Consider the following 12,615-nt stretch of genomic DNA (forward strand, 5'->3'; position numbering starts at 1 on the left):
AAAAAAAAAAAGTGGAAGAATGTTGAAAGTCCTGTGTTTCAATATACCTACTTAATAACACAAAAAAGAAGCAATGTGACTTGCTGTCTTATGAGCAGAGGCTATAATGTTGTTTGCATATTAAAAGTAAGCATATAGTCAGAGAAGCAGAAAGTAATTAAAGACAGCTTTGTAGGGAAGGATAGAGGATATCAAAAAAATTCAGTTCAAACATTATCTGTTTATTTTGTGTATGAAAAATCTGACTTTTTACAAAGTCTTGAAACTTCTAGCTGTTGTGTGAAGTTGTCTCACAGCAAAGCATAAAGAAAAAGGTCCTCCTTGCTCCAAAACATTTGGCTTTATGGCACTCTCTCCTTTGTGAAATGCTGGAGCCAGCACAGAACCTGCTTTGCTATCTTCTCTGGCTTTGATGGTTTTGATACCTTCATCTCAAATTCCTTCATGAAAGTACTAACAGAGAAGTGTAGTAACTGTTATTCCAAGAAACCTTGAGATACCAGATGTATCTCCACATTTCTCTTCTTCCAGACAGGTGAAAGTAGCTGTGGTTTTCATGCAGTGTGACACAAGGCCAAAAGAGGCAGAGATTGGCATACCCCTGATGTTGGAAACAAATTTTGGGGGTACATTGGAATCAGGAATATTTTTTTTTTTGTGACTTAATAATAGCAGCTTCCTCAAAGAATATGACAGTAAATCACTCACCTGACAAAATTTGACAAAAGATTAGTCAAAACCTCACAGGGCCTGTTGAGACAACATATTTTATGATGCCACTTCTGTGCAAGTGTACAGTTGAGGCAGCTGCAGTGTTTTCCTTTAAGAAGTAGGAATTGCAGTTCAAAATGGACTAAAATCAAGATATAATATCTCTATTTTTCCAATGCTAAGACATGAGGTTGCATTCAGGCTTTGATTTTTTGTGAGTACTGCAAGCACCCACATTAATTCTGTGTTTTGATTGATTTTGTTTGCTAAACTGACCACTGTGTGTATGTAGAAGGTCTGTTCCTGGGTCACAGTAACTATGGGTAGCTGTAGTTCAATAATATGTGATGTACCAGTGGGAGTTGTTGGGAAAGCTGGCAATCAAACCCAATAAACTGCTTTGGGATGCTGATGCCTTATTGCTCTGTCTCTGTGCCATATGATGATTTTTTTGAATTAACCTTCAAAAAAAACATGACATGTAATAAACAGCATAATTTAGCATTCAGAGTCCAGCTAGGAGCGCAGGGTACCGGCACTCAGCACGCTGCACTCTTTCACCACGCCAGATGGAGTTTGTGTTCGAAGCAGCACTGAGGCCACAGCATCCACAGCTCTGGCAGCGTCCCCCCGCTGCTGGGCGTTCCCGTGCTGGGGTGCAAAGAGGGGCTGCGAGTCTGTGTGTGTAGGAGTGTGAGTGTGCGTTTTCTGTGTGTGTGCGTGTGTCTGTTTGTGCATGTGAGTGCGTGTGAGTGTGTCTGCGTGTGACTGCGTGTGAGTGTGCCTGTGTGTCTCTGTGCGTGTCTGTCTCTGTGTGTGTCTGTTTCTGTGTGTGTGTGTCTGTGTGTGTGTCAGTGTCTGTGTGTGTGTGTCTGTCTGTCAGTGTGTGTGTGTGTGTGTGTCTCTGTGTGTGTCTGTTTCTGTGTGTGTGTGTGTGTCTCTGTGTGTGTCTGTCTCTGTGTGTGTCTGATTCTGTGTGTGTGTGTGTGTGTGTGTCTGTGTGTCTGTGTCTGTCTGTCTGTCAGTGTGTGTGTGTCTCTGTGTGTGTCTGTTTCTGTGTGCGTGTGTCTGTCTGTGTGTGAATGTCTGTGTGTGTCAGTGTCTGTGAGTGTGTCTGTCTGTGTCAGTCTGTGTGCGTGAGCGTGTGTGCGGGCGGAGGGCGGGCAGTGCCCGGCGTGCCCGCTCTTGCCGCCGCCGTTGCCGCGGGCGGGACTCTCCGGGCGGGGGCTCGGCGGGGAAGGGGCCGGGGCGCGGCGGGAGCCCCATTGGCTCTGCCGGCAGCACATGTCGCCCGCCCGGCTATAAAGGCGGCCGCGGCCGCGCTGCAGCCCGTCCTCCTGCCTTCACGTTTCCACAGGGACGCCGTCAGCTCCAGTGCCGCCGCCATGGCCATCGACGCGTTTTTGGGTAAATGGTGCCTCATCTCCAGCGAGGGCTTCGACGAGTACATGAAGGAGCTGGGTAAGAAGCCGGCGGCTCCCCGCCCCCGAGAGGGAGGGATGGATGCCGGGATGCCGCCCCGGGGATGTGCTGCCGGTGCCGGCCGGCGAGGCTCTGTCCGAGGTCCGCGGGGAACGCGGTCCCGGAGCCGGGCCCGAGGGTGGGACGCGGCCCGGCCGAGAGCCGCGGGTGGGCGGCGGCCGCGGGGCTGATGCCGGGAATCTCCGGGATGCAGCGCCGGGGGCTCCGCGCCCTCTCGGCTCCGGGCACGGAGCGCTGGCCGGCAGCAGAGCTTTCCCGGCGGGAGAGCCGCCGCCTCTGGCTCCGCGCCCCAAAGATGTCAGCGACCCCTTCTGCATGGTAATGCCGCTGCCTGCGAGCAGGTGCCGGCACCTTCCCGCCGCGCAGCGCTGCCCCCTCCCTCCGCAGGGCCGGCATTAGCCCGGCTGCGATTAGGCCGGCCCGCCCCTCCCTCAGCGCTAATGCCGGGCGGGAGCCGGCGCTGCCCGTGGCGATCGGCGCTGCCCCAGGGCGGCGGCTCCGCTCGGTCACCCAGAGCCAGCACACAGACCGGCCGAGCCGGGGCCGCCGAGTCACCTTGGGTGTCTCCTCCCGGGAAAGCCGAACTGGATCCGCTGCTGTGGGTAACCGGCTGCCCTGCCGGAGGCTGTTTGCCTGCTTTCTTCTGCGGGTAGTCACACCTTTATCTCTGGGGGATGGTCCTGGCTTGTTTTCCCCGCGTCCAGGCTGCCCTACATTTTGTAACGTGAAGTTACCGGATGAAGAACACACCCAACAGACCAGGAGCCTCATCTGCAAGCTCTGATTTACCACTTTCCTGTGAGCATCCTGGCTGACAGGTGATAGACACCTGGCAGTGTCTATATGGCCAAGGAGCTATTATTTTCTGCAATTTGTTCACAGATGAAAGCCATGATATTTTCTCGAGAGGCAGAAGATGTAGGCTTATCATGAGAGGGAGAAGAAGGAATTTAGGTCTTGCGTTCTCCACATAAAATACAAAAAGCATCACTACATTTACGGTCTGCAGACAGTGGTGGCTATAATTACATTTTGGGAGGCCTGTCAGTATGTGATAGGTATGATATGAGATATCCTTTTTGGACTGAGCTCTTTGGGAGACTTTGGAGGAAATTCAAGAATTTTAAGCTTGGCTTGGTTGAGGCATGGATTAGGATGCCTTGGTGCCTTGATGTCCAATGGCCAGACCTAGGCGTGTGCCAAGTTGCAACTTCAAAGCAGAAATTAGGTGCTGCAACTGCAGAGCACCTCCCATGTGTAGGCAGCACCAGACTGTTGTTTGGTTTTAGATTGAAATCATAAACCCAGTCACTTTTCCACTTTACATTTATGGTTTAGGCAATTAAATTTATACCAAGCCACATTTTAGGAGCCAGTCATTTACTGGATTTCACCCTTGCTGGCTGCCTGTGAAATTCTCTGCCTTTGATCCTATTGATATACCACAAATGAGACCACGCAGATTCTGCTCATTCTGTGCAAAAGAACATTTGAGGACAAAGAAGTTGGAATTTCACTTCTTGCCATATGGAAGACATGCAGCTCATCTCTGTTTAGTTGGATCCCAAGCTGTAGCTGATGAAATAACTCCCAGATTACTCTGGCCTGGACTACAGCAACAGAATGTGTGTGGAGGTTACTGTGGCAAAAATTTCCAGTTCTGATCAGAAAAGCTGCACTGAGGATAACTGTTTTTTCTCTGTGAACTCAAGGTTAAGGCACAGTCCTGGAATCTCATTTGAGTCTGGAGAAGCAGTGTCTGGAAAGAGCTTCATTTCCCTCTCCAGGACACAGCCCTTACCTCCACATGCCAGGGGAGTGCTGTGCTGATACTTGACAGCATTTTCTAACTAGAGCGGTTGCAGAACCCAGGCACTCACTGACTTGGTGGTGTTTTCTGCCCCATTTGGTTGCATATCAATTCATGGTTCTGATATGCTCTTAGCAGTTTGATGGAGTCATGTTAGTTGCTTGCTGCCCTCTTATTTGCATTTTCATCCTTCAGATCAAAAAGATTCAAGCAAACCCCCCAAACAGTGCATGCGGGGACTGAAGCAGGGTGAATCTGAAGAGTTTTGAGGGCTGCTGTCTCCAGATCATGAATTTTCAGCCATTTGCAAATTGCTCATTTCTCCATTTCTGTCTTTTGCATGTGTGTGTAAGCACTATTTTTTATGATAATGATTTTCTAATTCACAACTCCATACTTTGTAAACAGGATGTAGAATATGGAATTTAATTAAAAATGGTATGTTTGCAATGGTGTACAAATTAAGGAAAGGGTATTTATTAAGTTTGAATAAAGTGGACCAATCTGTCAATAAAAATAACTTGTAGACTTTTTAATGTGTTCAGAATTTGAAGAGAGCAATTTTATTTTAGTTTAAGCATTTGTATTTGTCTTCCTTTTTGCTATTTTTTTTCTGTTTGAAAAAAAAAATCAGTGTTGAGTTTTGGGATATCTAGAAATCCTCTAGAGGGCAAAATGAATTTAACTTTAGCTCTCTGAGGAAACAAAAGAGTAACTGCAAATAAGGTTTTTCCTTCCTCATCTGTGGAAAATTTAAAACATCCTCTTTCTTTGTGGCTCTTGAGCTTTGATTCTCAAGTGTGTTTAAGTGCCTAATTAAATGGGAATTAGGTATTTGAATTCTTGTGTGGCCCTAAGCCTCAGGGTTTAACTGACTTTGTGACACTCTGTGCCTTGCAGGTGTGGGTATGGCCATGAGAAAAATGGGAAGCATGGCCAAGCCAGACGTTTACATTATTCAGGATGGGGACACAATCACCATGAAAACAGAAAGCACCTTCAAAACTTCACAGTTCAGCTTCAAGCTTGGTGAGAAATTTGAGGAAAACACGTTAGATGGCAGGAAAACTCAGGTCAGTATACTAGACTTTCTGATGAAAAAAGGCATTTCTTTGGGTGTTTTACAAATGGAGATGCTATTTTAAAATCACTTTTAACATTCACACTAGCAGTGCTTTATTCAATGAGCAGTTGTCTCTCTAATTCTCATTGAAATATTTTTTTTAACATGGATTAAGCACATTCCAAAGAGGGAGAGTGCTGAAATCAATAGTCTTGTGTATTTTGCTGTTTTCATTTTGTTGCAGAAGCATTTTTTTAGTAAAACTAACAGACCTCTAAATCCTTGTTAAAGCCAAATACCACTTCATTTGAAGCCTGTGGAAAAAATGCCATTGATGTTTAATCAGAGGCAATTCAGCCCTAGGGTTAACCTTGCTGCTCTGTCTCTTATTTGCATAACAAGAGAGCCTGGTTCAGTGTGGGGTGGGATCACAGCAAGGTAACAGTGTGAATCACAGGCACTAAACTCCAGTTTTAGAAGGCAGAGCTTCTCCTTGCATCTAGAAGGGAGAATATTTATCCCAAAGCAGGGAAAAAGCAAAGGATATATCTAATTTCCTCCTGTGAGTGCTCTCTGTTTATCAACCCCTCCCTCCAGCCACACACTCTCAGTTCATCTATTCCTGCAAGATCAGATAAATGCTACACAAAAGCTCAAAGCCCATGTAACAAAGAGATGAACAGAGAACATCTTCTGCTCCTGTTAATTGAAATTGTAGATGCTGTCAAATGTTTGTCTGATGCAGAAATGTGTCAGAGCAGTGAGTGAATGAGCAGTGAGTTAGTTACTGTAAGAAAAGGATTGATAAAATGTCTAACATAATTTCTGGCTTTGTAGTTGTCAGTGATAAAATACTATTGAGTGAGCTGGGGTGGGACTCTTTCATTTGGAATAAAGTGTTGAAAAGCCTCGGTGCTGCCCAATTGTCATGGGGAAAATATTGATGGTCAGGTTCTTCTTTCAGACCCTTGTCAGCTTAAAAGATGATGGCTCATTGCTTCAAGAGCAGGAATGGGATGGCAAGAAGACCACAATAACAAGGAAGCTCGTGGATGGAAAATTGGTGGTGGTGAGTTCAGTCCCACTTTCTGATCCCCAAGTGCTGCTGGTTGGCAGCCTGAAATGTAACTCCTAACGTGTCTTTTCTCCCTGTTGGTCTGCACTGAGAGGTAAATTAAATTAATAAATGAATCTCTTTATCTTCTAGGAGTGTGACATGAATGGTGTCAAATGTGTTAGAGTCTACCAGAAGGCATGAGGACATCTTCAGGTTCAGTAGGAACTTGCTGCAAACAACTCAGTTCAGTGGACAGAGATCCTTTTCACTCCATATTTTCCTTTTCCCCGTTTTCTAGTATTTCAATGGACTGAGTAGCTGAGTGCAATTCTTTTTAAAGGCCGTGATGTAACTATTATGTAACTATTCTGAACTTAGGCTATTAAATAAAATTGTTGAATATATGAAGTGGAAACATTGTTGCTAGTGGAATTTTAAGTGAGGTTTCAAAAAAACCAACCCCATTTTGGTTTTAGGCTATAGTACAATCTGCCTTCAGCACAAAACAAGCCAATATATCACAAACATTCCTACTTTCTAAGATAGTAAAATTTGAAATTGAAACAACTCCACAGCCCAAACTTCAAATATTTTTTCTAACTTCCACGTTGCAAAGTAACTAGAATTGTGTGGGTATAAATAGGAGAGAAACTAAATTGGTGTTTAAGTAGAGGAATGGATCTTCAGGATTAGTTTGGAATTTTTTGTGTTTCAAACCCACAGTTTTCTTAATTTCAATACATAATACACAATTATGTATTAAGAATACATAATTCTTAATATATAATACCCACAGTATTTCTCAATAAATAAGGACAACAGTTTTCCTAATCTCAAGATATACCAGTAAGCCAATGAGCATGATAAATCTAAGCAAGGACATACACACTTTCTTGAACAGAAGCCTTATTTTAAGAAGACTTTTCCTAGCAGAATTCTTATTCCAATGTCTAGTAATATTCAAAAATTCTTAACCAAAATTGCTGAAATACTGCCTAAAACCTCATTTTTTTTTTAACTTGTTTGAAACACCTAGCAATGGAGCATATATGCTTTGAAGTGCCATAATAAATAATCAGAAATATCAGTGTCTTGAGTATTACTTTTACACTGGTTGGGAAACAGAGCCTATAATGCTACTTTTCTGCCAAAGAGATGTCAGATGAGACAAAAATTTAAAAGGTTTAGGTGAATTTCTGTGATACCAGACAAGCATGTCCTAAAAGTGAAACCATTTGGTGACAGGAAGGTTTCCATGAACTCAGGAGCCTGGGGGATCATGCAATTGCACAGGTCCTGTTTGCTGCATCTCTCATTGCAGAATCAATTTCTACTTCTGAGATTTCATCTGCTCAGTGCATGGATCATATTACTGAGCTCACTCAAATAGAAAAATCTGTTATGTTGTGTTCATTCTGTGAACCATAGAAAGTGACTTTTCCCATCATTTTGGATCATTTATCTTTTTCATAATTTTATGACTACTTACACTGTCATCCCTTTTACCTCTGTCATCTGAAAGCATTTCTCCCTGGAGAATATTTCTTGCAATTTCTTTCTGTGACTCCTTTTTGGGTTGTCCTTTTCCATATCATTTTGTAGTAGTATTTCTTCTCATTTTAATATGAACCCCAAAGATAGAGGGTGCAGTCTTACACAGACATTAGAAATAGAAGGAATCTACCCACAGAAGTAATATGGAAACCAACTGCTCTGATAAGGGACCTACCAAATTTCAGATCAGAAACACACTGAACAGCAACAGGCATGATATGAAAATCCTGTCTCCCTTCCTAAAGAGACAGTGTTGCTGCTCTCAGCTGGGCATTAAGCCTCCTGTGAGGTCACTGGTCCCTCACTTAGCCATGCTTTGTTTACTCCTGATCCTGGGTAGTGTTAATTGTTTATCTTCCATTTGAATGGAAAAACAGTCCAATGTCTTTTCTAGGACATCCGTTTTGATTACAATGAGATCACTTCTTGTAAAACAAAAGGCAGAAGAGTGTCTTTTTAGAGTGATTTCCTTTGGAAAAAAGGCTTATAAAGTCTGTGTATCTGTGCTCTCCAAATTCAGCCACATGTGAAGTAGAGGCTAGAGGTCCCAAAGATAACTATTCTTCCACAAATGTCATGAAAATAGGTGGCCTGATGAAGGAGATGGATCATTAAAGTACCTTGATGATGGAAAGACTGCACGTGGAAGTGACACTTTGACATTAAATGGAAGTAAAACATTACGAGAGCTCTTGGCAGACACAAGTTATCTTAGGCACAGAAGCTGACCAACGATAAGAGGCAGATCAAGAGGACACTGGAATTCTTTAGAGCTAATTCTCCAGAACCACCTAGTCTCATATATTTATTTGCTTTATTTTGATGTTAGCTCCAGCCTCAGCTGCCAGGAGCTTCAATGTAAGTGTACTGTGACCCAGAACTGCCATGTATACAACCTGTTTGTGTTAGATTAGACCACACACTAAAAATGATGATTGTTCTATAATACTGCAAGCTAACATTTATAATGCTCAGGACTTGAAAATATATTTAGTTCCCAGTTTCCTCCTATTATTTATTATACTAGGAAAAAGCTTCACTCTTCGTGAGTTTATACACGCAATATTCCCATCAGTGCAAAACCACCAATTGTCCTGACATTTGAATAGCTGTACTTCACTGTATCACACATGAAGGCAGAAAATAAGACTTCTGAGTAGAACTGAAAAAGAAGAAGTTGTGCATTATTCAGCCAGGTCTGCTATAAAATGCTAAAGAAATAAATGAGGAGACAAGCTTTGTTGTCATATTTTAGTGCATGTTTTTTTAAGTACTTTGGAGGGATGAAAGAATGATGTTTAGCAAAGGAAGCTGCAAGTAGAACGTGCTCAAAGAGAAACACTTTCCATGTCCAAAACACACTCATTTAAAGTTATGGGCAGTATCCAATTTATATCTTTAAATCTCACTGGCTTCTCAAATTGGTGTAGTTCTGCTGTTTACAAGGAAGAGGCTGCTGTTGATGTGTTTGTTTGTTTGCTGGTGAGTGGATGGGCATGTGGAGTTTTTTGGTAGTGAAGTGGGATAAAGGAGTAGAAAATGAAGTTGTTGAGTAATTTATATCTGATATTCCACCACATTAGGGAAGTGTCTTGTTTGAGCTTTCCAGGAACACTAACAAAATGGCATTGTGCTCTGTGGAGCGTGTACTGGCTCTGGAAAATGCTCAGACTATTAAGGATTTTCCTGTTATGGTTTGGTATTATGATTTATTTCAGAATTGTTATCCTACTCTGCCTGCAATCTCTGCAATTAACACTGGCTTTTCCACTTCCTCTCCCCTTCCTACCTCACACATGCCCTCCAGATCAAAGTTTTTTAATAAACAAGGTCCATGGTAGGAAACCTCTCAGTTTTCTGAGAATATGGTTTGACTGATAGCTGTCAGCTGTCCAGAAAAAAGAGTGCTTATTTCTTCAGGTGTGAAGATCAAGTGTAGGAAGGCAGTTTTGCTCTGCCAATGGCCACTTGGGCTATATTAACTGAGACTCAAAGATCTGAAAAGCAAATTAATAATTTAATAGGCACTCTTTTTTTTTTTTTTTTTTTTTTCAGGTTAAGACTTAAAAATCTAGTATTGCATAAACCACCTTATCTACTTCTAGGTAATATTATGTCCTATGAATTCTGTGGCTTCATAAAGCAGTCCATTCAAAGTAACTCTTATTAAGGTGAAATGCTGAAAATAAGTGGCCTGTGAATATTTCTCAGGGTCCTAAGAGAAACCTGGGTCTCTGCCCAGAAACCCCATTTCAGCTCAGCCTGGAGTGTCAGTCTGTGCCTGAGCTGGTTACCAGAGGATAAGTCTCCAGCTCAGATATCTTCAGATTTTACACAAAAAATTCATGCTTAAAACTAATTTCTATGAAGGAAGTGCCATATTGTCATATTGTTTATATTCTACATAAAATGGTTTAACAAAAATAAAAGCCATGATGCAGACCAGTTCCACTCAGACCTTTGCTGGCGATTCCTTCCCTGCCTGAGTATGTGCTGGCACAATGAATGGATTAGAAACCTTTGCACTGTGTTGATTATTTGTGATCGTAGAGGAAAAAAGCCAGTGTGAGAGTGGGTGGGAACAAGTTAACATATATTAATTATTCTTTGATGCCTAATTTCAGTCCCATTGTTCACCCCTGAGAGGATTTAGCACTATTTTCTTAGGTTTTGGAGAAAATCCAGCATCTGTGTAAACACATTTTTGTCCCATGGTTCTTCCAGCTTTGGCTTTTCAGCCCTTGTACATCAAATTAAGTTTTTGTTGACACTTCCCAGAATGGCTTTACTTCATACTATTATTTCAGAGGAAAAGGAAACACTATGAGAGACCCTGCTCCCAAGAGTGAATTCGGTTTCCTTTCTAGCAAAAATGTTTTCAAAATCAATTCCCCCTCCCAGGTGGTCCTAATTATATTCTGAAGATATTTACATGTGAGGTTCATTATGGTTTCAGAAGAAATGTAAAGTTTCTGCAACACATGCAACCTAGAACCAGTTTCAAATAATATCCTATAAAAATCTGCTGACTCCCAATTAGTATTGTTGACATTTTAAAATAAATAAGAAGTTTGTCATTAATCACAGATGTGCACTCTGAAATTAAATACCAGAAGACAAATATCCCAGTCTGAGGACCATGCATACCACTTATCCAGGACCTGACTTTTTGTTCCCCCAGGCAGAGCATCTGCTTCCCTTGGGAATTCCTGCTTGAAATCATCAAGTCTACCTTCAGAAAAGGTGTTACCTAAGGGTGAGCTCACTGTGCAGTGCAAGTGTCCAACAGAAAATGGAGTGCAATTTTAAAGCTGGGAAGGCAGGGAGGTGCAGCTGCACACCCCAGGGGCATTCTTGTTCTGTGCCATGAATGTGTGTGGCATGGTCTTCTGGGGCTGGGGTAAAGCCCTCTATGGTGACCAGCAAATTCAAAAGCATTCAGGGTAGCACGGCCTGCATGGCTTGACCTCCAGGGAAACCTTGATCAGAGAGTCCACGACAGGGAGTTTCTGGGAACTCCTGGAGTACCAAGGCTCCTTGGGTGCATGCTAAGTTGGGCTGAAGGCAACTCGGACTGACTCTTCACTCTAGAAATTATGACCAGGCTTTGTTATGGCAATTTAATTCTATAAGTAGCAGTAGAATATACCAGTAGGAATTATTCCTATTTTATTGTGCAGTGTAATTAAGGCAAAATACTAATACTATCTCTTAAACTGCGTAAGGCAGTGTCTGATACTGGGATTTGCTCTGAGTGCTTTCATTTGTCTCATCTCATTCTCCTAAACTGCCTTGCTTTGTCCAGACTTAAATAAATAAAGTTGAGAAAATGAGACATTTCTATTCTTTGACATTTATTTTTTTCTGTTGGTGAGATGCAGAATGAAAATGCAAGGTGCATTCCTCTGCTGGGGGTACTGTTTGAATATATTGTTTGTATTCTTATTGCCCACTGCATGGAATATGGTCCTGCTGCAAAGGGCTACCTTAACTGCTGGCTGCTTCTCTGAAACTGTGCAGAGCAAAGGAAGCCAATTGAATAGAACAGACATCACAGAGGCCTCAGTGCCTTAATATCCTCACTTCTCCTTCCCCTTGTTGTCAGCACAACACAGTCCATGCTTATCTGAGCCTAAGCATTATCCTTCTGTATGCTCAGTCTTCATAAAGATTATTCTTTTTTTTCCTATTTAAAAAAAAGATTACCAGGTCACTGACTCTGGTTCTGAACATCCAGCTGTTGTGGTAAAGTGGAACAGGTTTTAAGAAAGATAAGAATTAATATGTGTGTCTTGTCCAGTCTCCCCCTTTAAAATTTTTTTTAAGCTCGTTTTTTTCAGTCTATTTTTCAGCACCAAGACAATGATAAAAACTAAGTGCACAACTTTCCACTCCAACTACATGCAATGTTATCCATGGCAGCCATCTTGAAAGTCTGATTTTAAGGCAGTAAATGTCTAAGCAATTTTAGCCAGAGATTTAATTGTTTCCATATGCTCTTTGTTCTTATGCTTGTGCTGAAGTGGTGTCAGGCAGAATTTTCTGCAGTATTTAATCAGTTTAGTCCTGACCTATGAAAGTAGATAGATATGTGTTTACCCAAAAAGCCAATCTCTGCTGAATTTATTTTTTAAATAGTGACAGTGCTACTAATTTCTGAATGCAGTTAGTGATAATCAAATGAAGTAAACAACTTCATCTGAAAAGACCTGTTTCCTTTATTAATCTGTCAGCTAAAGCTCCACAGACCTGAACAAATTTCATCATATCTGGATGGAACTGGAACTCGAGTTTCAAGCTGGAATGCAAAAATTTATAGCTTAATTTTTGATTTCTGCCTTGTTGTTATCTTAATTTGCAGAGTTCTGAGATTTCCCCTCATGTTTAGATCTGCTCCCAGTTAGTCATATCTGTCAAATGTACATTACTTTGGGAAGT

The 12,615-nt window shown here is 42.1% G+C and overlaps 1 protein-coding gene across 1 annotated transcript; it reads left to right on the forward strand.

Moving 5' to 3' along the window:
* Window positions 1–1,778: 1,778 nt before the first annotated feature.
* Window positions 1,779–7,207, forward strand: LOC132072004 (fatty acid-binding protein 5). Its single transcript, XM_059469888.1, has 4 exons — window positions 1,779–2,172; window positions 4,904–5,076; window positions 6,031–6,135; window positions 6,274–7,207. Exons 1-4 carry the CDS (start codon window positions 1,794–1,796, stop codon window positions 6,322–6,324), a joined length of 708 nt encoding a protein of 235 aa, XP_059325871.1. The 5' UTR covers window positions 1,779–1,793; the 3' UTR covers window positions 6,325–7,207.
* The last annotated feature ends 5,408 nt before the right edge of the window (window positions 7,208–12,615 follow it).

This window comes from Ammospiza nelsoni, chromosome 1, assembly GCF_027579445.1.
Source record: "Ammospiza nelsoni isolate bAmmNel1 chromosome 1, bAmmNel1.pri, whole genome shotgun sequence".
NCBI lineage: Eukaryota > Metazoa > Chordata > Aves > Passeriformes > Passerellidae > Ammospiza > Ammospiza nelsoni.

Coding starts and splice junctions, on each gene's coding strand:
- LOC132072004 (XM_059469888.1), top strand. CDS start 1,794: ATGTCTGTGTGTGTCAGTGTCTGTGAGTGTGTCTGTCTGTGTCAGTCT. Junction 5,077..6,030: donor TAGATGGCAGGAAAACTCAG/GTCAGTATACTA, acceptor TTCTTCTTTCAG/ACCCTTGTCAGCTTAAAAGA. Junction 6,136..6,273: donor TGGATGGAAAATTGGTGGTG/GTGAGTTCAGTC, acceptor TTTATCTTCTAG/GAGTGTGACATGAATGGTGT.